The sequence below is a fragment of the Scophthalmus maximus genome, chromosome 5, assembly GCF_022379125.1.
Source record: "Scophthalmus maximus strain ysfricsl-2021 chromosome 5, ASM2237912v1, whole genome shotgun sequence".
Taxonomy (NCBI): domain Eukaryota; kingdom Metazoa; phylum Chordata; class Actinopteri; order Pleuronectiformes; family Scophthalmidae; genus Scophthalmus; species Scophthalmus maximus.
This window is the reverse complement of record NC_061519.1, coordinates 11,449,486-11,474,380: the sequence shown is the minus strand read 5'-3', so window position 1 is coordinate 11,474,380 and position 24,895 is coordinate 11,449,486. Positions and strand designations below refer to the sequence as shown.

Below are 24,895 nucleotides of genomic sequence, written 5' to 3'. Positions count from 1 at the left end.
TTTAAAGAAAGGGGGGAGCACGTATATCTCAGGCCTTATATATTTAAAGTAGTTATTCAGAAACAGCTTCTACTCACACGTGTGCTTTTACAGTAGTAGGAAAACTGATAATCTTGCATGCATTAATCCCATAATGAACCTTTCTGCACGTGTCTCACTCAGATGTGGATACTGAACCGACGTTTTGCTCTTGGCGGAAGCTGCCAGGTGTTTCCCATCACTAGTACAAAGAACAGAGGTCCTTTATCATTGATTAAAACAGTCAAAATTATATTCGCTGGGTAGTTAACCTCCTGATGGCCTTCCTACGCACTTCCACCCAGCAACCCCCTCGTTCTCCGAGTGCTGCTCCGCCTTGGCACGAGATCAAAAAGCACATTACGATTCCCGGGCATATGTTCTGTGAAAAACCAGTAGACCAGTTAATGTTATTATTCAAACCGTTTGAAGTCATGACATTCAGGTTAGCGAGTGCTATAGATTATTCAATAAATCTCGACTTTTGGCAGATTAGTGCCATCGATATGCAGGTTTGCGTCTTGGGGTGCTTGCATGGGGTCTCACGGATTGAAAAGGTGCCGACACGACCGTGTCCCACCTCGCGGTCGACTAACTCTCTGAAGTTCAGGGTTGCTTGACCGGACTGTTACTAATCCTGAATCCTATGTTGTTCCTTGTCAGAAGCTGGACAGAACTAGACAGCAGAGCAAAGACGAGACCGTACCCGAGGTTGACACGATAGGACAGAAAAGAGAGCGGATCTTGAGACAAACTGAAACCGCCTCCAGGCTGATGTGTGTTTGGCAGGGTGAGTAATGGTGGATGATAAATGTTTAAGGAAAAGGTCCAAGCCCCACAGAACAGAGCGAGAGAGAGTGGAGCTCCATCTGTCGGGCCTTCCACATTAACATTGGGCTAATAGAGTACAGATGGACGGAGAGACAAACATACTGCATGAATATGGCGAGCAAGTATGTGTTTGTATGTTGAATATGAAGACATTAAAATCCCACGTCCTTTGATTAGAGACATTACTGTGTGGCTTTTAGAATTTGATTTACTATTCTTAGTCAGCTTTCAAAGCCTTTTGAAATACAACAGAAATGTAATGCTATACAACTAAATAGAAAAAAGGTCCATGACACATTCAAAAAAAAAGAATGACAATTTAATCCACAAATTAATGACGTCTTGTTTGCATCATGTTGAATAAGGGACTTAAAAGATTTGAGGGAGGGGACAGGGTCAGAAGAAGTGAAAGGTTATGTTTCTTTTTCAGAGGGTAGTATGACCTTTTTGGGGGAGAGCAGGGAGTATTATCCTCCATCCAGACAAATGTTTCTTAGATGCATCTCTCACCTAACGCTCGTGTCTAAACTCAGTATGGAATCTGAACATCCACTTTTGTCGTATACAGTTCACTGATCAGCCACAACATTTAAACAGATAACTGGTTGTCACGTTGTGGCTGATTGGTGTATTATTGGACGTAGTAAAGCCATGACGCCGTGGCAAAAAATCAAAGCAAAGTTTTATCTTGCATTTCGGATGGTTCAATGAACTCTCTTTTCAAAACAGGCCAGATTAAAAGCAAGGCGTGCTCTGGCTGATTGGTGTATAAACAGGCATGACCGAGAGAGCGACAGGGGGCCAGAGTGAGCTGAACTGGGCCACATGTGGTCAACAGACCGTGCAAATACAGGTAGCAAGAATGTGCAAAAAAGCAGGTGTCCGCCCATATTTGCCCTTGTTATTTGAGCTACCACACAACCAAGGCAGTAGAGAGAGAGAGATAGAGAGAGAAAGGTACAGATGGAGAAAGAAGAGAGGGGGGAAAAAGAGGAGGAAAGCTGTGGGAAAGAAAGTAACAGTGTGAAGGAAAGTGAGAAACTGTCTGCTCCCGCATCTGGAAGCAGTTCTCACTTGTTTTGAACTTTTCTTTGCCTCTATCTGTTTGTAACTCACCCAGAAGCGTCCCGCAGCGTCCGTGCTCGGTGGTAAGTCAAAAATGTTTTGGGGCCGATGTTGTATAGACCAACTTCTGCATAGTTTTGGATCATAGGTCACGAAACAATCATAAAAAAATGAAACACTCTTTACATATCTAGTCACAGTCACACACGTTCATGCGGCACTTCCACCACTTTCTAGTTTATTCAGTTTGTAAAGCATATTATGAATTTTAATTATGATAGAAAATCTCTAATTATACTGTATGTTATAACATTGATTTCATTATGATACCAATAAGATGCCATGCCCTTTTTTTCTTGAAGAGCAGCATACGTATTATTCCAAGTGGAACAATACTGCCCTCTACGTGAAATACAGAGAACAAAACATGAACATTTGGTGAAGTTAGAATTTATTATCACTTCACATTTGTATGCCATTAGAACAGGTTAACAATGCTTTCTTTCATATATGTTAATTGAATAATTTAGATATATGATAACACAACAGTACATCGTAGTAGTTTGTATTACTGTAATCTTGGTATTAAATAACATTAGTGCGGATACAATTCCATACACGAATACAGACAGTGTGGCCGTCGATAGGTGATTGTACTAAAGGGGTCTTGTTCACTACTATTATTATTATCATCTTAGAGTTTTTCACTGGTTAAGATGGAAACTTTTTATTAAATTTAATGAGTCGTCAACAACAGGAAAAAGGGCAACAGTCTAGCAATGTGTACAAATGTGAGAAGAAGGCAGCTTGTGAGCTGTGATTAAAAATGAGATTACAAACGGTTAAAACCCCACATGGCCTTTGGAGATGTGACTACAAAAAGCTCATATATCCTCAAAGCATTCGGGCTTTTGATGCTCTGTTAATAATATCCCCATGTATTATTGTCTTGTATAATCATATCCGAGATCATGTGTGATAATTCGGCACTTAAGTGTTGAAGCAGAAATTAAAAAATTGCATCGCTATAATATCATGGAAGGCATATTTGAGGCAAATAGACGTGAAGTGGACAATAATGGCGGACGACAGATGGATTAAGTGGCAAAATATGTCAAGAGGCCGCAGATTTTATGGTGAGCAGCATCAGCCTCTTAATGTTTACAGCTTTGGGCTAAACTTCACATGGTGGCAGCAAGCTGACAAAGACTGTCGAGCTGCTGACTGTGGATAAATGACTTCTATTTGAATAAATACAAATGTCATGCTCAGCTAGGCAAGTTCCACAATGCTGCCATAGTATTTTAAAACGGACAACACATATTTAATGCACTTCATTTTGTATACTGGACTATATCAGTAAGGAGTTACACTGAGCATAATATCTCAGCAAAATTGTATTAAAACTGTATTCAACAAGTTGGTTTTTGGTCCATGCTGCAAAGACTGACTGTCTCTATGAGTGAAGAGAGGGAAGAAAACAGATGAAGATGATAGAAGTGCATGGGCTGAACTGCTGAATGTAGTAAAAGGAAGAGAAGTGAGAAGAAAGAATGAGGAGATTAGGTTAAATAAGGCCCATAGGAGGAAAGTGACAAGAGTTTAGTGCAGGATCTCAATGAGGAGGCGTTTGAAATCTCCACCACACTCTGAGTCCAGGGCATCTTTCAGGGTAACATCGTACTTCTCCAGGTACATGTCCTTCACCGTCTCCAGGTCGATCTGTAACAACGTAACACTGCCGTCACCACAAACACATTTGGTCCACAATCGCTTTTCGGAGCTCATGTCATTTCATTTCGGTGGGAATAAGTTGGTCATTCATCGTTCAGTACGATTAGATTGGCTGTGCAGTTACACACAGACACTTGCCTCAGAGCGGCCCACAATGAGGCGGATGAGTGTGTCCTCATCTGTGCCAGCTCCCTTCATTGCAGCATTAAGGCGTCGGGCAAAATACAGCTGTGGGTTCTTAGCACACCTTACTATAAAGCAGACACACAGAGGCAGATTGTGTCACGAAAGGAACTGATGACAAATTTTTCATTGGCCTGTGAATGATTCGGACTTACCCAGAGTAATGTAGCATTCCTTAAGGGTTCCTGTGGCCTCAGAGTCAATAGTGTCCAAAATGTCTGTCCCTGAAAGCTGAAACAATGAAAACCATATAAATATTATTAAAAAAAAGGGGAAAAAAATCTGCAATTTTTCTCGTAGGTCAGAGTTCAGTACTTACAGACTCATAGAACTTAAAGGTGGCCTGAAGCTGCATGTAGTTCCTGTGCGTCAGGATGAAGGTGAAGGTTGACTCGTCTGTGCCGCACCTTCCTTCTCCTGCCTGACGGGCACACAAAGAAGAAATAGTGTGCAGGCATCCGGGAATATTTGTATTAATGTTAGATGCTTCTCATCCATTTAAATCAGTCACCAATTATGATAAATTAGTTAATCTCATGAGACGGGATCATGAGCCGTTATCCGTTAGATGAATATTCCATCATCATCATTATTTCTCAATTCTTTCATACATTTTGTCCTCATTCCTGCCAGTAATAATTAAGAAAATAAATGGTAAGATTGAACTGAAAATAAAATAAATACAATTGCAAAGGGGCGCTTGGCATTAATAATCAGTAAGCATCATAATGGCTGACCAACATTCTTAAAAAAATATTTGCCAAATTTATGTCTGTTACAGTATGTAAATGAGAAATTCCACTTGAGAGAAGCATATCTTGTGGTATTATTATCTCTGAACATATTTGCATTAATGCAATATTGTTCCGTAACATGAGTCACATTTCTACAAGAACAAGTGTGAGATTTACCATTCATCTTGAGCTCACATGCTCTGACTCTGACATTTAAACCTAGGATCACCTCAAAAAAGCATTTTTTTTGGAGCACAGATTTCACCTGAGAATTTACCTCAAACAAAGATGTGGCATCCTGTTCGGCTAAATCCTCATCCACCTCGTAGCCTTCATCCCTGCTTGCCTGTAAAAATAATATAGGATTATATAGGAGAAGAGAGGGATGCAGGAGAGAGGCGGCGGTTAAAAAGGATGGAAGTGCATTGACATGAGGTGATGCATGGAGAGAGTGAGAAAGCGAATAGCAAGCGTGAGTGCAGTAAAGATCAAAGAGATAGATTCCAAAAAAAAATCTTAGGCGTTTAATGGGATAACAATCATCTGCTCCACATTAATGGTGAAATATCTGAAGGCCAATGAAGTGGCAGCTTTTGTACAACAACACCAGACACTGTTCGTCTTTTCTTTTCTGCAGGAAGGAAAACAGAGAGGAAGCAGAAAAAGGGGTGGGAGCACTGGATGGCACAGGGTCCAAAGCATGACAAACAATGATGTGATGTGTGTCGAATGTCCCGGTGGAAAAAAAACAGTATGGATAACAATTCTGAGAGCCAAAATCAAATGAAAAGCACTTATAGCTACAACAGTTCCCTTGTTACAACCCATAGAAATGCAATACAAATGCTTCTTGTTTCATCAAACCTAAAAGAGCTAGAGATTACCTGCAGCAGTGAGGTCAACAAGTTCCTCACATCGCCACTGGTATCGTCTTCGATGTCTGCCTCCAGGTCTCGCTCATGAACTGTAAGATACAGTCCATAAATGGTTCACCGCTTTTACACTGTGTTAATAATTATCGATGTTTATGTTTTCATTATCCGTGGCCAAAAACGTTGGGAAAAAAATTTCTCACTTCACAGTGATTTATTCCCAAAAGTGATACGCCCAAAACATGAAGACAAACATAAAAGCACTGCAGCAGTTCAACGGGTTAAGTGACCACAGTTTCCAGGATGAGAGGGACATGAGAGTGGCGGCTGTGTAAGAATGACTCAGCCTGGAATTAAAACTCACCCTGGGCATACGCCTCCTTGTAGCTCGCAATGTCCTGTTTGGGGAAAAAAAGGAAGATGAGATTTTATAATTAGAAATGAATCAAAATGGCTACGTGTGATCTTAAAGGGGCAGGCTCGTAGTAACAAACCCATTGGGCCTTTTAGCTCCACAAGTTTGTTGTTTTGCTTTAGTCTCACTGATCTCACGTTCATGCGGGAAAAGCTCTGATAACCAACTGTGCTTCGCCTGCCCAGCACCAAAGTGACAGCCAAATTTAGCAACCAGCTAGTGAAAATACTGGAGGTAGCTCAGGAGCTACACGCTCCATCCTCTCCTTTGTGCTGCCCCGGGGTTCGGCCAGTAAAACAAAACATTCAAATTAATGCAGGTCTAACATCTGTTCGACATCAGGATTGAAACGGGGAAATGAACAAAGATGCTATAAATAATTAAGAGATTCTTGATTCTGCCTCCTCTGCACATTCTTTCTGTGACTGAAAGTTATTAATGCTTCTTGTTATGTAGCCTCAAACCCCTCTATGATGAGCAAGATGTGCGTCTGATATCTTAAAAGCCCTGCACACCTACACAGATGTTTTTAAATGCCTCAGCTGATGCGGTTTGGTGGTGGTGGGGCAATTGCTAAGCTGTTTTGCTGAGAAGATCAGGGCTCAACGGGCTTTAGAATTGAATCCACCCGTGTGGGAGGACTCCGGGTGTGTTGGGACTTGGGTGAGTATATAAACACAGTTGAACTGAAGTTGAAGAAAAAAATTGAAAAACACATTGCGCAGCAACCGCATCTATTGACCGACCTCGTTTGTGGCTGTGCACAGGATCTCTACCAGCACAGCTTCGTCAGTGCCCGCCCCCTTCATGGCCTTCCTCAGCTCCTTGGCGAAGTAAATGTGGGGCGGCTCCAGCATGGCAATGGTGGCATTCTCGAAGCTGCCGGTCAGCTCCTTCTTCAGGACCTCCTCCAACTCCTGGACAAACACGGAGGCAACACTGTGGTGAAACGGTGCATGACGGCCGTCGCGGGTGTGCGTAGGAGAGAGAGAGAGGTAGGCACTTACGTCGTCGTACTTTTCAAAGTAGGCCTGTTTGAGCTCCACGCGCTGAGCTGCAGAACGATTGGCCAGGATCTGGATAATGGTCTCTTCATCTGTGCCTGGAGAGTGCACACCAGTAATGGTTGACTTATGAATCAGAAACATTAAAGCGACATTACACTACTACTAGACACCTAAATAGCAGTCTAGGAATCCTGTGACTAAACATGCACAGGGCCTTTATTAAAATGCCGAAGTATGGTTTATTGAAAAATCACCTTTAAAACCTTATGGAGTATAGCAGTGCTACGGACACTAATATGTATCACAAAGTGATACTTCCACCTCCATCACACTCATTTAGAGCAATTTAAAGCATTACAAAAAATCTGTCTTGCTCAACTTAACTTTATGCTCCTTTAAATCTGCTGGGTAACTCAGTCCGTAAGATTATCTGTTATTTAGCACAGACATATCCCTGTACATCTGAGAATCAACGTCTTATCATCTCAAGTAAGAGCACATTTTCAACCTCCATTGAAACAATGTTAAATTCCGATGACGATTAGGACAAATCAACGTTATTTTAACATTAATAGTCAAGCTACTACTATTGGGATCAGGTGACACCACGGTGCCTTGCAAGTGAATAGAGGAAGAGGTTTTCACGTCAAGAGGAAACGAACGAAGGGGAAAACAAAACAATTCACAATCACTGACAGAGGAACGAGCAAAACATCACACACACACACACACACACACACACACACACCTAAACCTTTGCACGCCTTTCTGATAGCCTTGATGTCAGCGGTGACGTCAAAGTCCTCATATGGGACTATGGTAGGCTAGAGAGAAAGAAGAAGACAAAAAAACAAATTATGGGGCTCATTCATAAAATGTGAGCAGACAGATGAACACTTTCAAACTGAGGTACTGTCTGTACATTCACAACGAGTCACATCTTAGAAAGTAGTCACGGAGTGAGAACTAATGTAAAAATGTACATTAGTACAGTTTTAATGGTTCCAAATGAAGCATTTTGTACACATCCAGGCCATATTCTCCCGCAGGAAAAGGGTGCAGCCCGTCTGCCTGCTGAGTCATGGGCAGCAGCAGCAGTAATGCAGCCCCCCCCCCCCCCCCCCTCTCTCCACCCACCCTCTGTTAAATACAATGTGGCCTTATTGATCAGCCTCTCTATGAAATTCCTCCTTGCTGCTGCTGCCGCCTCCTCCTCCTCGGCCCGACAGGGAACACTCCCCCTGCTCTCAAGTTAACTGCGCAAGTTCTGTTCCCCTACTGACCGACGACATTGCAAACTGAAAATATGAATAATCCGCCGACAGTCTCACGCTGTGGTTGACCCTTTAGTGACCTTGTCCCCTCCCGACGCGTCCGATGGTTTTCTAGTTCATTGAGCACGTTACAGTTTGGTTTTCTCACCTGCACGTTGCCCATGACGTTGCCGATCTGTTATTCCAGTGTCGAGGAGAGACAAATGGAGGCTGCTGGCTGTTGTTGTGGTGCCGCTGCGCTCTGTACAGAGGATGTGGCGCGTGTGGCTCCTGCTGCGACTCAGCCCTGTCCGGTGCTGCAGCGATGACGTCACCGCCCCAGCCCCATTACTGGAGCAGGATGGAGCAGGATGGAGGAGGAAGAGGAGGGGGAGGGGGGGCGCTATGAAACACCACGATGACTGGCTCGACCAGCTGTTGTGCAAATAACCAGCGCAAACAGCTTCCGTTGTGTGACTTTTCAATGAGTGCTTGGTTTCTCCCACAGTTTGCGGCGGCATTTGAAAGCACCCCGAAGAAGTGCGGCGATCAACACACCTGACAGCGTTTGAGTGATCAAGGACGGTGATTGGCTACGATGTGAAGGTACTTGTACTTTACTTGAGTACTGCCGCTTTATGCCAGTCCACTATTCCCTTCTACTCCATTACATTTCATATGTAAACATTGGCAGTAACTTTTAAAAAAAAAAGTTAGAGCAAAACTCAGCAGCCAATGGCAATCTTATAAAAATGTAACGCCCGAACAGGAGATGAGCTCAACCAGCTGAAAAATCAAAATGCCGTTCACACCTTGCTGCGTCGCAGTAAATCACCAGTGTTGTGATTGTCCCCATCTGAGATATATCATTATATAATGTTATACACTCATCAGCATTACAATGTAAAACATGTCAAGGTGGAGCTAACTTGAAGAACTTTTTAATTTCGTCAGTTGGGTAGTTTTATCTGTAACAACGCAATTCTTTTTTTTTTTGGAAAACCTCAAGCTTTGTTCAAATGATATCAATATCAATAGCTCAATAAAATGAATGTATATAAGATTACTCAAGGGAAATACACTGAAGTCTAATATAAATATAAAGTGGCCATTCAGAGTTTGACTCATTTTTATAGCAAGTAACTTTGTGAACGATTTACAGACAGTAGTGATCCTCGTCGTCCACATGGTGGCAGTGTTGTACAAGCTGCTTGAATCTCAAGTACATGCTGGAGTAAGATTTACAGTGTGAACTGAATTTGTGTTGGCTGGGGGAGAAAAAAATCTACATTCAACCATCTTACCCAAGGTGTATGCTTTTTATGTATTTAAAGTTTTGTACTTCAGCATAACTGGCCATGTGCTAAAGAGGATCATGTGCACACTGTTTCCATTCTGATAGGAATTAGCAGGTGATCAATATCTGAGAAACTAAATTCTGTGAATCTCAAAAGTACAGTCCAGAAGCAAACTGAGAGCCGAATCAGTGACGATGGGGTTTCATAGAAAGATTTTAATTCAGAGTTGAGAACAGGGTATTTACGGTATGTACATGCAGCACGATATGAATGTACAATATAATAGCTCCCATGTGGATGCTACAACAGTTTGTAACTTTTTGGAGCGACACTATATAGAATAGCAAGCATAAAATACATTGAGTGGGCAAGTAGCAACGTTTCATGTCAAACATCCTCAAAACCATCTGATAGAAGGAAGAAAAAAATCTCGTGAGCGTTAGATGGATGGGGTCATGTTTGTTTATCAAGCACTCCACATTATACCGATGCTCTTCCTGAATGTCTGATGAGAAGACGCAAACACAGGAAGTTCTTTTCCTAAAACGCTTGTTAAGATACACGACATCTGACATCTATATTTGAAAACGTCCCAACATATATGCACTGATTATTCTTTTTTTAATGCCTTCTGGTGAATTTAAGTGCATCTTGGCCCCATGTGTTCTCATGTGTCATGCACACGCTACCATAATGACACCGAACCGATTACCGTGTGCGACTGCGTTGTGTCGGGCGTCAGTGGTCTGTGGCGGATCACAGGACAGAAAGGGTGAGTCTTCTTGTTGGAACTTGTGCTGTCATGTTAAATTAGTCATTTTCTCTGTCTGCGAGAAAAGTGGCAAAAACTCAATCTTTGGTCATGCATAGCCATGTTTTTTGCACTTGGATATGTGAATAGATTTGGAGGAAGGTGCATTCGAGTAAGTGTGACATGAGCAAATAAGTGACAGAAGAAAAGAATATGCATTATTCACACCATCTATCCTAGTCGGGCTTTGTTTTTGGTCCTTGTAAGATTCCACACTTTCTATATGTGTAGATTCTACAGCCTGTGATGCAAGAGTGGCTTGTTGTTTGTTTGTTTGTTTGTTTGTTTTCCTTTCCCTTCTTAAGATGGGACAACCAGGGAAAAAAATATATAGAGCAAACAATGAATAAATGTCATCCGAAGGGAGAACCTCATGGATATTTTAATACTACTCAACTGTAACTGCAAGTCATTTGAAATGTGTGTACATAATTGATAGCAATGCACATCGCATCAGAAGCATCATAAGGAGACAAATACCATAGGCCACAATACCAACAGCCACTCACCAATAAACATTCAGCTATTGGATGCTTGATGCAATTGTTTGCCACATGCAATGGCTATTTATTTATTTATTTTATCTTATTTTTTAGAAAAATACATACTTTTTATATGGAGAACCTTTACTGAAACATACAGCTTTTTTTCTCATTTGGCTCTACTGTGATCCCACATTTCTCCAATCAAACAGATCATCCTCGTGCCATGAATTATGGATTTGGCCCAAAGGTAAGGCATCACAGATGTGTCTGGGGCTTTGGTCCTGCTTCTCTAAACTAACACTCTACTTTTACTAAGGTCTGCTTGTTTTCATCGGCAGCATCTGACATATAAGGTCTCCGCCGGCTCAAAGTGTAACGCAGTCTATCATCAGCATAACAGGGGAAACATACGGCACTATTCATCCGTCCACCCGTTATCGATAGTGCTTTATCCATTAATTGCCGCCGTGGGGCAGGAGCCAATCCCAGCTGACATTGTGCGAGAGGCGGGGTTCACCCTGGACAGGTTGCCAGCCCATCGCAGGGCCAACATACACATTCACACGTATGGTCAATTTAGAGAATCTCCAATCCACTTAACCCAACCTGCATGTCTTTGGACTGTGGGATGGTCTGAACCTGGATTCGAACCAAGAGCCTTCTCGCTGTGAGACGTACAGTGCTAACAACGCGCCGCCCGCCACTATTCACTACTCTCATTAGAGGGTAAAGTGTGATTACTGTGTCTGTGTACAAAAGATTGTCTGATCTGCTGATGAACATGATTCATTTACATTTTCAGCTTGATGTAGTCAGTGAGATAAAACACACATACAATGTGACTGACGAATGGGCAAGCAAAAGTGCAAACTAAATACTCCTTTAAAGTGAGTATTTGGTTGCATTCGCGGCAACGTAACAATGAGAAGTTTGTTAATTACGCAGACTGTTATGTTTGGATCAACAAACAGCAGGAGGATTCTTTTTTCTTTTCCCTCACTGAGGTGACTCAGAGAAAAAAACATTCATATCAAATACAATGTTAGACCTTATTCACTCTTTTTCTTTGCTTTGTCCTGTGTGCTGTCAGTCTGTGAATACAAAAAAGACAAATACAATCGTCATCACGCCCTCTCACCAGAGTCCTGCTCCTCGAAGTCCCAGGGGCAAACATCAACCGTTTTGGCTCCACTGACGACTGCTGGTTTGCAACTACCGCCCAAAGAGCTCTCCCTCTTCCTCTCTGGAGAGCGTCTAGTTTTCTGAGCAAAGCTGCTGTGCCTGGGCTCGGCCTCCAGGGAGGAAACCGCCGCCCTCCTCGCCTCCATCAGCTCTGGGTCCCTGGTGGAGCTCCTCCGCCGCTCGGACGCCGGCCCGCCGCACTCAGACGACTGGCTAACCCGCCTCCTCTCCGACGGCGGCTTACTGGAGGAGCTCCGCCTTTCCCGGCTCTTCTCCCTCCCTTTCTCCTTCTCCGCTTTGTGGTTGGACGAGCAGGAGCCTTTCCGCTTCTTCTTGTGTGTCGTGGGGCTGTTGCAGGTCTTCTCCTGTTTGGGTGACGGCGGGCTGGAGTAATCCCACGGGCAGATCTCGACCATCAGGGACGGGGGCTGTAAGAGGCTGCCTGTGGACTTGGAGTGGTCTGAGTGGAGCCCCTTGGGTTTCCCGTCGGTGGGCGTGACGCTTTTCTTCCGCCTGATCCTGTCTGGGGAGATGGAATCGGAATCTCCTCCGAGAATGGGCTGCTCGTCAAATTCCCACGGGCACACGTTCGGCTTCAGAGGCAGAGGTGACCTGGGTGGCTGGGATTTCCTCATCTCCCTGCCTTGCTCTTTTTCTCCCCCTTTATCTTTGGAGCGGCGTCTGTTGGATGGGGACTGCCCTGTCTTCTGCCTCTGCTGGGACCGGCTCCCCTTGGTGACCCCGGAGCTGCTGCTGCTGCTGGCTCTCCGGCCGCCGGTGGTTTCCCCAGGAGCAATGGAAACATGTTTCTGGGTCTTGGCTTCCGAAGGCGTCTCTGGTTCCTCCATGTCCCAGGGACAAACCTCGGACACGTCATAGAGGTTCTTCCCGACCTCGGAGCAAATGGACGGCTGGCTGCCGCTCACCTGTTGCGATACAGCAGTGAGAAGAGTGTTGACCATATTACACAGTCCTCAGTAGCAGATACGGAATCAGTTACTCATCAGAAAAAATAACCACCTAATAACGTCAGTTATTGCATTAATCACATCAAATTGAATCAAACAGGGAATGACAAACAATTATTTTCATCACCAAATAGTTTAAATATGTCAAACTTGTTTAAATATGATGACTTTAATTTCCATTGCCCAGCATATGAGACAATACAATTGTAAGGTCCCTTTAGTAGCTTTATCTGGACCTCTCATGGTCATGTGGTATCAGGTGGTCATACTGTATATTTTTCACTATTGTATCGTTGTAGTGTCTCCATTTGTTGAATGGTTTGTGGTGAGTGCTGACCCTGTGTATCTTAAACCTGAAGTAGTCAATATTGTCACACTACCAATAGATCCGATGACTTCTTTCACGTGAAGGGTTCACTTGTAATGATGACCCCACTGATATCAACCGACTCTGCAGCTTCCCCGAGTGTTTCAGCTTCTCTCAGCTCAGGCTTGTTGAACCAAGTGGAGCATTTAGCAGGTAAAGAGCCTGGTTTCCCTCATAAGTTGCTGCGCTTACAGAGTACATTTGATGAACAGATTCTAATACAGCTCCATATGTGCTTTGACAAAAACACCACTGTCGTATCAATTTACGACGGGCGATAAAACGTAGATGCTGTGTTAACAGCTTGTTTAGTGGACCGCCAAGGCCGGTTTAAAGATGGGTCAGCCGTTCAGACGGCCACACAAGGGACCCCCACTGGGACACTTCTGGAAGTTCATCCCGGTCTAAAGTCTGGGCAGGATTCTCATTATCCCCCCTTTGTGTATTCACCGGCACAGAGGCACAAACAACAACAACAACAACAACATACAAAGCCTCACCTAAAACTCTCCACACTCCTCCTCACTAATAACCCACTCTGCTCTGTGTAAGAGGGTCTCCATCCACTGAGACGCAATTGAAAGTTCTGGAAAAAAAAGCTAAACCAAGATTTTGAGGTAACTAATATTTTCAAGGTCACTTTTTTTTTTAAAACTCTTTGCTCGAAAGGTAAGTGATCAATGACCTTATTAAAAAAAAACCAGCTGAAAATCCCCAGACATGAAAGTTTTTTTTCTCATAAATAACTTTAAAAGACTTTGTGTCCATAGACCAACGGAGCACTAGAGCTGAAACACACACTATCAATTTGTATGAATGTAAATATGTAAAAAAAAAAAAAGAAATCACCTGCTGTTTCATGATGCCCATCTTCAGTGGCGTCTTGGAGTACTCCACTGACTGGCTGATGATCATCTTTGGATAATGCTCGGGCGTCTCATCCACCTCAGACAGCGTCACCCCCTCTTGTCCCTTCAGACCCTTCTTGCTGGCGTCCTCCACGCTCTGCGTCTTGCTGGTCAGCCCCGGCATCTTCTCCTTGGCGCTGGCGATCACACTCAGCGACTTCTGCATGATGGAGGTGCGCAGGTGGACGGGTTTCTTCTCATGCGTCAAGTTGTGAGCGCTGGCCGATTTCCAGAACAGCGGAACGGACTCGGTGGACTCAGCGGGTTCCAGCCTCGGTGGGGCCGCGGCGGGTTCCAGCTGCTTCTTGGCATGTCTCCGGCCAATGAGGGAGCCCAGAAGGGACCCCTCTCCGCCGGCCCCGACGGGGGTCATCTTGTCTCCAGCAGTCGAGCCGGTTTGGCTCACGGTTTCCTCATCCTGGTCACAAACGTGATCGTAGCTGAGCGACTTCTTCAAGCCAATGACTTTGTTCTTCAGGGAGTCGTCCCGAGGTTTTCCTGAGGGAAGAGCAGACAACACACTGGCATGTAGTGAGGTAGAGTTCCTGTACGGACATATTTTATTTCCACCTGGCTCTGTGGGAGGCAGTGTCCGTCTTTTGCTCAGTAACAGCACTGGTCCAGACTGAAATATCTCAACAAGTTTTTTAAAAACAGACACTAACGTCCCCTATTGAATGGATCCTTGTAATTTGTGTGATGCCCTGAATCTTCTTCTCCCATCATCTGCAGGTCACATTTTCACTTAACCAGTTGAATGTGTTTGGATTGGCACAGAAATTCAGTTTCCCAGAAAAAAAGTCTTCAAAGCTGATTCTCTTTCTTAAAAATTTTCTGTACTTTTATATTACAAATGTATTTTCCCGGCTCACTTCTCCATTTTGGAGTTAAAAAAAAAAAGATAAATTCCGACATTCAGACAAACCTGGTCACCATTTAAATAAGCGATTTATTTTAGCAGATAAGCAATGTTAACTGTAAATTATATATATATATATATATATATATATATTTTTTTTTTTTTAAATACAGTCAGTCATCTATTTAATCTCAAAAGGCATTTCCATGCTGCTTCCATCGCCCTGTCTGGATTTAAACAGGTGGACGCAGAGATTTACCGTGATGACCTGGCTCACACGGATTCCTCCTCAAGGTGCTGCGGTTGCTGCCGTGCTCGCTGCCGTCCTCGCGACTACACTGTCGGTGCATGTGCATGGTCTCGGGGATCTCGGTTATGCGCTTCATCAGGGAGCGGCCCAGGCCTTTCTTGGAGCTGCGCTTCTTCTGGAGGTGAGGATTATTCGCAAGCATCTTCTTGCGTTTGTAGACTTCCAGCTGGGCGTAAAGCTTCTTCAACTCATCCTGAAGAAAGGAAGGACAAATATTGCTGAGAGGCTTCAGAACAATTACGTTGCTACTGTGATTCATATTTTGATTGTTAACTTTTGGGCATTAATAACTCACATGTGATGTTTCTATGGTGACTCAAAATGTATTTTGTCATAGTAACTGGTAGCTTGATCAATTTCGAACAACGTCAAAATCATGTAACGGATCATGTAATAACACTGGATGAAACATTTTGTGGCTTTGTATCATATTCTCCATTCATCCATTATCTATACCACTCAGGGTCTCAGAGTGCTGGAGCCAGTCCCGGCCGACATTGGGTGAGAGGTGGAGGAGCGTTTGCCAGTGTATCACAAGGCGGACATACTCAGACAAACAACCATTCACAACCTTCTCGTGCTAACCACTGCACCAACTGTATCACATTCTCATGAAATATAATTCTATTCTGCCATTCAAAATGGATCCCTGTCAACCGTTGAAGGTCTACAAGGGTCTGTCCGTGACACTGCCTTTTATACACACAGCAGCAAAGAGCAGGAGTAAACCATCCACATTTGGATTGAACCAGACGTGATATCTTCTAAAAGCTTCCTCACCCGTATATCCTCAGGGTCCAAGCTGTGCTCGCTCCAGGCCGAGGTGATGCTGTTGTTGAGGTAAGAGCCCGATCTTCCCATGTCCAACTCCTCCTCGTACGCCTCTGTGGCGATATCATCCCTGGCCTGAGTCCCCTTGGACAGGAACTGAGACAGATGGAGAGCGAGGTTAGAGATTGACATCACTGACTCTACAGGGAGGCTGGAAAAAAATAGGACGTCTTGGATTAGATTTATCGAATTGACGGAATGAATGTCAGCTAAAAGGGTCCGTTTAAGGTGGGCTGCAGGTGAACAGTATTTTCCTCCACCACAATATTTACTGATTTCATGTTAAGCATAAACAAATGCCAAAAGAACGTAACTGCAGAACATTAAAATGCACATGATATATTTATATGATCTATTTAATAATCTATTATTCATTGTTGCATTCAATAATTACAACTAATTCGATTTTTAACTCAGGTAATGTTTTGTCTTTTTTTAGGTGGATCTCTGTCAACAAGCCTTTTGCAACTGACCACAGGTGAATGTACAGCACTACTCTGAGGAAAACCACGTCTGATAAAGAAAACTAAAATGGATAGAAGTACTGCACATGTTATTCTTCTTCGTTTCAAAGTTTGTTTTTCAAGATTCTTTTTTATCATTGTATTTCATGCAACAACACAGACTGTTTAACAAATTCAAATTTATGCCTGTGTTTGCAGGCACTAATCTCCTCCTCACTTGGATTCCTTTGTACAGAAACAAAAGGTGAGACTGGGTTACATTATTACAATAACACAATAAACTGAGAAGGAAGGAATGATCCTTACAGACCAGTTTAATTCTGACTTGATATCCATGGCCAAATTATTTTTGCTTTGTTTGAATAACAAATGAAGGACCACGGAGAGACTGAATATTTAGCTCAGACTCGGGAACAGACGCTGTGTGAGTTTTGCATTTGCCTATTATACTTAATTATCCCAGTGCACTCAACTGACTTGCACTTCTGAGGTGCCTAATTAAGAAACAAGGAAAGAACCGACACCGCGGATGGTGTATTGGATTTTTTCGCACAGCAGGAGGATTCAATGTTTTCCATCAGACTTAGAGACCGCACATAAAGACACCCGCGGGAGTGCTCAGCTAAATTAAAATAACCACTAGCACAGTTTGAATGAGCTTAAGGTAATGGTAGCAAATGTGGCTGTAGGTCTTTGTGTGTGTTCCACATTGCTAATATCAAATGAAGTCGCGATGATTAATGAACTGTTGTGTATGCAAGGCTCAGCACCGTAGAAGCCATAATGGAAATCACTCTGTGCTGAATAGAACTTCCATTACAATAAAGATTCAAATAAATGCTATTAGAAGAGAGAAAAGTAGAACTTCTACATTGACCACATCTTTGCTACACGTTCTCTGTAAGTAGCTTTTCTATAGATTAGAATACAATCTTAAAGAATTTGAGGCCATGGATTAATGGATGTTTTGAGCATGGAGTTTGGTGGTAAAGCCCTGGAATTAGCTTCTGTTGTAACCAAGTAGTCACCAACATGGTTCGTGGGCTCTGGGTTCAAAGTGTTACCTTTGGAACAAGCAGCAGGCCCAGAGTCACAGTCACAGTCAGGTGAGTGTGAGCAAAGAACAACATGAGCATCCAGTCAGGGTGAAGTCCTGGCACCAGAGAGAACCTGCAGGAGGGACATCAACAAGGGATTCTGTTCATTAACCAGCACAAAAACACAAACTGAAATGTTGAACAGGGCAAACCCGCTTAGCATGTCAGCAATATCACTGTGAACACCATAGAGTGAATATGAAAATGGATGGAGTCACCGGAGGTGAAGCCAATGGGCAAGTGCCTAAAACCTGTACTCTCTTGAATGACCAGCAGAGGTTTCTGTAGATTTCTATAGAGGTCTATGAGAAGATGATTCTACTTCTCACTTGATTTATAACGTCAGTAAACATATTCCTGAGGAGATTATGGTCCCATTCAGAGTAAAATGGATGGTAAAGCATGGTATGCATTGTGGCATAGATGCCGTGTGATTGACAGCTATTGCAATCCAATGGGTGCAGGTCACAGGTGTAGGTGGATGTGCAGTGGACGAGCTCTTATTCAGGTCCAAAGACAAATATGGATATGTCTACCCAAATGGTAAACTCGAGGCTTTTGAAAGGGCAGTTGTCAAAACAATGGGTGACATTGTGGAGGGTAACCACTTGGTGAACATGTTGACAAGCAAAAACACCACAGTGCCTAAACAACGGCCTCAGAGAGTTGCTAGCCCGGTTGTGGACTCTTATGTCTGTCTTTAAATATCATTCTTTACAGTCTCTATCTCGTTGATATAACATGTGACACAGTCAGGTACACGACCCAGCTGAGGTTGATAAAAGCTCTGGCCCTATCTCCACTCCTCCACCCTCCAGTCTCGATCCAGAGGCACCCACAGACTTCCTCAGCACCGACCATGTTGTTATAGTTTGTAGGTGGCCCTTGTTTTCTCCTCCTCCTCTCGCCTGTGATGCAGAGTGCAGTGTAAAACCAAACAGACGGACTGTCCCGCTAAGCCTCTGCACCCTTCCTCCACAGGTAAGCACATTGCCCTCCAGCCTTGTCTGTGACAGTAACTGACTAGGCCCGCGTGTTTCTCAATTTTATGCTCCCCCTTGGCAGAGTCAGCTCCAGCATGACGGTGCTCTTCATTTCCTCTGATACCAGAATGATGTCACGTCTGAGGGAAAGCTAGGTGACATGCTGACGGCAACTTGAGTAGCCTTCCCAAGTCCACCGTCAGCTGCCAGTCCTGTGCGGTGATGGGAAGCCTCGGTGTTGCCTAAGGTGTTGCCCTTGGCTTTACTCCAGGCTCCGATGAAGCTGATGGTTTGCTTTGAGGGGTTTGACCTCCTGCAGCTGGCGATGGCACTGCAGACGATCTCTGCAGTTGTGCTGCCAGCGTTATCGCCCTTCCTCCTGAGCCTATGGGCAGCATGAGCAGATCCTTTTCCTCCAAAGAGCATCAAGGGAAAACTGCCCTCATGACGGTGATCAACCAAGGTGCAAGTGCAAGTGCAAGTGCACGCTTTTAATGGGAATGGGGATGTTACTCGTTTTTTGCATGTTGTGCACCAAACACACCCATGATTAATTAAAACAACTAAGTACGCTACAACCCCTTTTGAATAAGAATGTTTCAGCTGCCTTTTTCTGCCATAAAACCTTGAAGCCATGTGCTTTAGACCGTGCCCGTAGATCATTAAAATAGAACCCTAAATTTTTTCAGCTTTATGTTCAGCAGAGGCTGTTTTTTTTCACCATTGGTTTCACCATTTAAATGATCCTATAATGGGTTCCTGTGTCTGGGTTGGCAGCAGATCTAATGCATCCCGTTTGCTGAGATTTTTCATGCTGCTCTACTTCAACCCTGACATCTCAACAGGTTTAGCCAGGGACTTCCAGTCTCTGAGGATAAAAATTGTCAGCCCATTAGACTTTGTAAGGCATGCAGGTGTATGGACTGCTACCTAGACAGTAAGTACAGAGTAAGATAAGGATAGAGTAACCTAATATAATTAGACTTGATTGATCGTCAAAGGGCATCACAGACGATTCCTATACCCAGATGCAGACTTTATGATGATGATGACTGATAGGAGTTTGTAAATCCTTGCTGCCCTTAACTGTATGCCCATCCTAAAGACTTTAAAATAGATTTTACTGCATAGTCATACCAATAGTTTTGGTATGTTGAGATTCTCTGTCACAGGACAAATTAAATTAGTGTCATCGTTTGGAAGTTATTTTTTAAAGGTTTTACAGAAGAGGATGGATTATGGTTTTCTTTCCCCATCAGCAAAACAATAAGTCAATTTCAAACAAAAGAATCGCGTCCTATTTCTGTCACCACTGCCTCCACTCTGACGGGGGCAGAATCTGTGTCAAAGCTCACACCAATGATTTAACTTCCTTTAAACATGTTCATGCCATCTTTCCTCTATTGTCGCTGTTTTAAAGCATAGTTGATACTTTATTCCGGAGTAGCAGAGCTGTTTAATGCTTCAACTATTGCTGGAGCATGTGAAAAAATACAGTACTCAATGACCTAAATTGGCTTGAACAAATAATTGTATTGTGGCACCAATTTTCCGCAGTCAATTAAAGCCAGACACTATGGAAGATAAATCAATGCAAGCAATGTAATATCTCTCTGTGTCAGGACCAAGATGTGTGTGTGTGTGTGTGTGTGTGTGTGTGTGTGTGTGTGTGTGTGTGTGTGTGTGTGTGTGTGTGTGTGTGTGTGTGTGTGTGTGTGTGTGTGTGTGTGTGTGTGTGTGTGTGTGTGTGTGTGTGTGTGTGTGTGTGTGTGTGTGTGTGTGTGTGTGTGTGTGTGTGAGAGAGACTGAGACCTAGATAGTGCGAGTTGTTTCCCTTCATTCATCAAAGATTGCACCAAGGTGACGCAGAGGCTGTTGGTCCTTCACTCCCAATAAGCACATTCATAATTCATATTAGATACCCAAATGTAAAGGTGAGTGTGTGTGAGTGTGTGTTTGGCTGTGTGTGTGTTTTCATCATCCCTACCCCTACCACACAAACACATCACATCCCGCACAAGTCCAGCCTTATCTCTGGCCTGCAGCAGCAGTCTGACTCTGTCAGCTCACCAAAAGAGAAACAACAACACAACACTCTAATGTTTTATTCCCCAGCGAGCGAGAACAGCTTGATTTATGACTGTTTCATGGCACTGACAAAGGTGTACCAACTGGACTTTTCAGTTTCTCAAAAGAATAAAAGTCAGGTCTTTTCTGTCCCACTGAGCACAATATGTTGATTCCTAAATGATAGAATATTCAATCAGGAACAGTTTTATCCGAGGAAGTGTGACAAATGGAATTTTATTTGCCCAAGGCTCCTGCTCCGGCGCTCTGACATCACATGACCATTTGTTCCCACCGTAATACGACTGATAAAGCATTCTGTGGTCAAGGAGTCCTGTAAAAGCTATTACTAACACTGTAGCACATTTTCTTTAAACTTCTCAATTCAGATATTCAAAACCTATAAATCAAACACAGAAGGATTAAAAGAGATGATTGAAATATCATGTTAAGCTGTAAAGAGGCACACAAAGAAGGCACAGTTATAAGTTAGTCACAATTGACCAAGTCAAATCTGATTTCACTGTTCCAAAGGATCATTCAATCATTTACAATATCAATTGTCGGTGGGGCATAACAATCCTTGCATGCTTAAAAGCATGTTTTATGCAGTCCAAACAAATTGTCTCTCTCACTGATTTTCTTTGATTTTCATGAAAATCAAAGAAATACAAAAAGTTCATTTTTCAAACCAGCCTCAGATGTGCTTTGCAAAAAAATTGGCACATGTAGTCAAAGCCTAACACATTGCTGACAGTTGTCTATTTGCACATGCAGAAGACACATTAGCATTCCATTAGAGTTGTCTTCATGGGCACATGATGACGTCCAATATTCTCTCTCTTTATTATTTGGCTCTTAACTGTACTGGCTAAATGCACTAATATATTCAGCTAGCCGCTGCGTGGGAATATCCTGAAACAGCCGCCTGCTGTGGCTGAAAACCAGTCAGATGACAATAGTGAGATTTAAGAATATTAGGGCCAGGCATGAGAATGAAAAATGAGAAGAGTAAGGTTCCTGTGATTTGGTTTGACTCCAATTTTTTCTCCACATTTTCACTTTATTCTCGAAATGCAAAAGAAGGGAAAATAAATCTTCCTCTTCTCATTTCATGCCTGGCCCTCATACTTTTTTCTGAGAATAGCAAAAATTGTGGAGCAGAGAACAGTGCTACAAGGCTGTGTTTAACTTAGGGCTCTTAACTAGACACTGGAACAGTAGTATGATATGGAATTCGGTAAATAACTAAATTAAGGTTCCCCTGGCTTTATTGTGGCTCAAACTTCAAAGTATTTTTTCAAGCTGATAAATGACACATACTAGATTAAAAGAATGATTTATAATACTCGAAAAGTTACCTTATTGAATTCAATACAGTAACTAGAGCAGTTGCTTTCCACTGCTATGGCCGACAGACAGACAGATGATTACACTGCACGGAGAGTTTATTTCGGGCTCTTGCTCAGTAGATCTACGCTGTGTCTCTGGGAAGACATTTTGTATTCACCTCCTTTCAACTTGTCGCGCCCTGAACTCTGCTGACACTGTTCATTTCCCTGAAGAAGCGGGCGAATGAATTCTCTGTCTTTCATCTGACATGATCAACACTTGTAATGCCCTCGCTAACAAGCAAATATGATTATGATCAGCAGCTTGTAACTGCGCGAAGGGGCAAAGTCATCGAAGCCCCCTGCCATTTTCTGTGCCACTTACACAACTGTCACATAGCTATTCATCAAGTCAAAGTGGGATACAGTAATACAGTCATTGCTCTGATTTATGCTTCTTTTCATTTGCTCCCCTCTCTAGACCTTCTCCTTTCCCCTCTCTCTCTTTGTGAGCATGTAAGAAGACAACATGGAGCCACTCACTCTGACCGCCAATTGCGTTCCCTCGCGCACCGTTCATGCCCACCCATGCCTGATTCCACTGCGTCTTCACGACTCACCTGATGATGTGGAAGATGGCCGATATGAGCAGCTCATTGTAGATGGCCACAGCCATGTAACGCGGCTCGTGGAAGGCTGAGGGCACAGTGCGGACAGCGAAGCAGAGGTACACACCCCACAGCAGGAACAGGAACTCCGCTGGGCAACAAACGAAACACACATTGATTCAAGGTTGTTTTTCACTCTAACTCACTTTTCATGATCACTTCATTTGTCTTGAAGGTGACATTATGCTCATATTCAAGTTCATACTTTTAATTTGGGTGACCACTTGAAAAGGTTTACATGCATACAATGTTCAGAAAAAAGGCATCAGTGTTCTCTTACTGCCCATTCCTGCAGCTCTCTGTCTAAAACACCTGGATTTCTATTAGCCCCGCCTCCCGATAAACCCCACTCTGCTCTGATTGGCCAGCTGGCCCAGTCTGTTTTGATCAGTCAACCGATTTCCCAATGTGTAGGAAATGTCACGCGCCTTCACCAGAGAAGTGGAGATTCTCAGATTGCAGGCAGGATTACCCCAAAAGAGTCGAACTGAGACATCACAAGAAGAGATAAATCTAAACCAGTCGTTCAGAGCCAGGCTCTAGGGTTCAGCCAACTCACAAAAATATACGTATGTGCACAAACACTGAATATGTGATTTTTGCATGTCACCTTTAAAGTATGTAAATATTTCCCATTCATTGATTGTGATTAGCATAAAATGCCCCCTCCGTAGCTAGCCTCTGGGTTTTGACTGAAGAATGTCACACTTATATTTAAGTTATGAGTTTAACATTTTGGGCACAAAACAAACATTGTCTTCCTCATTGAAAAGCTGCATATGTTTTGTTAAATCCATAGAAAAACAAATACAAAATGCCAAGTTGTGGCTTTATTGGTAGAGGGGGGTTAATCTATCCACCTACCAGGCCAAAACATTCAATAAGCACTTGTTTTATGTTTCTGTAGCTCTCTGGGGACAACAATATCGACCTAGCAACCAGATTTTAACAAAGAGACATAACTTATGTACCTGTGTATTGATTAAACAGATTAAACTCAGCATGTTACATGAGATGTTTTCAGTCATTAAAATGTCTGGGAAAATTGAGTCCGGACATTTTCGTTCTCACGTACAGCGGACATCAGTGCATGTCTGCAAGTCAGTCAGACAAACTTTTTCTCTCATGTTCCCAGTCTTTATGCTAAGTAAATCACTTCCTTAACGGACAGACAGGACAGTGGAATCAATCCGGACTGATTTACGGTCTGTTTAACTGCACTAAACTGTTATTCACTCCACATGAATGCATTAACCCTGCTTTGTTGAGTGCAGTAATGAATTTGCAAGTGTAGCAGGTCCTAATTTCAGCGAGATTTCCCCGCATCTGATGTGCTTCCTCCAGTCAAGGCAGCTGCTTCATAGACAGTAGGTTTGATGCATCCCTGCAATCTTCACATCTTCACCACAGTCACACAGGCCTGACTGCAATTTACATTGCAATGCATTTGAAACGAAGACTATCTCTAACATCTCCCCATTGAGATTTTCCAGAATATTCACTGTGCACGGACAGCTCATCATCGCCTAAATTGTCAGTGTAATGACATTTTAAAGAACATTGTTTGCAAAAATCAATAGTAATTTGGCTGCGATGCAGAGGATTCCGTCTGGGAGGCTGCACTTTGGAGGTATGAAACGAGTTCTTGGAGCAGTCTGATAAATACTTGCTTCTCTTTGGTGTACAGCAAAAAGATGATTTTTCTTTTGCTGCTAGCAGAACAAAAATATATGTTTGCAGATAGATTATATTTGTAGATAAATTGTACTGTATTTGAAAATTGGCATCACAAAGTCAGCAGGGGATGTTCCTCCGGTTCGATCTACACAAGCTTGCTTTACTTTCAGACTGCGAATACCACCAAGAACATGAGCGAGGACTGTGTTGGTGAGTCCACAAAGTCTTTCCAGTGATTAGAGACCATTAATATTTATGAACAGCCCTTGTCTATAAATCATCGCTAATTACATGGTACTTTGCTTTTGAATTGGATGCGTGGAGAGTGGCCTGCAAGAGGGAAAGGATAACAATTGTAAATCAGATTAATGGTTTATTGCAGACGTTATCAATGCTGTTTTGCATCAGCTTTGAATTTCAGCGTTGAAATAGGGGGGATTTGTTCATCGTCACGCAGGCGCGGTCCCTTGATGGCAT

At 43.1% G+C, this 24,895-nt stretch overlaps 2 protein-coding genes across 3 annotated transcripts in view; both read right to left on the bottom strand.

Annotated features, from left to right (window-relative positions):
- Window positions 1-2,348: 2,348 nt before the first annotated feature.
- Window positions 2,349-8,448, bottom strand: anxa13l (annexin A13, like). Of its 2 annotated transcripts, none has more exons than XM_035635098.2 (11): window positions 8,282-8,448; window positions 7,608-7,683; window positions 6,860-6,954; window positions 6,599-6,766; window positions 5,802-5,835; window positions 5,450-5,529; window positions 4,843-4,911; window positions 4,151-4,252; window positions 3,987-4,062; window positions 3,787-3,899; window positions 2,349-3,636 (listed from the first exon to the last, which is right to left on the bottom strand). In XM_035635098.2, exons 1-11 carry the CDS (start codon window positions 8,294-8,296, stop codon window positions 3,517-3,519), a joined length of 948 nt encoding a protein of 315 aa, XP_035490991.1. In that variant the 5' UTR covers window positions 8,297-8,448; the 3' UTR covers window positions 2,349-3,516. The 2 variants fall into 2 exon arrangements, with proteins under 2 accessions (XP_035490991.1, XP_035490990.1); XM_035635097.2 differs by having other exon boundaries at window positions 6,599-6,769; window positions 8,282-8,445.
- Window positions 8,449-9,605: 1,157 nt separating this feature from the next.
- The window catches only part of LOC118311518 (probable G-protein coupled receptor 158), a 52,965-nt gene continuing 37,675 nt past the window's right edge, over window positions 9,606-24,895 (bottom strand). Inside the window, exons 8-13 of the mRNA XM_035635461.2 lie at window positions 22,694-22,832; window positions 17,660-17,765; window positions 16,081-16,227; window positions 15,250-15,493; window positions 14,073-14,629; window positions 9,606-12,814 (exon numbers count right to left, since the gene is read on the bottom strand). Coding sequence (XP_035491354.1) covers window positions 11,831-12,814; window positions 14,073-14,629; window positions 15,250-15,493; window positions 16,081-16,227; window positions 17,660-17,765; window positions 22,694-22,832 — 2,177 coding nt within the window. The 3' untranslated portion in view covers window positions 9,606-11,830. The remainder of the gene's footprint in view (window positions 12,815-14,072; window positions 14,630-15,249; window positions 15,494-16,080; window positions 16,228-17,659; window positions 17,766-22,693; window positions 22,833-24,895) is intronic.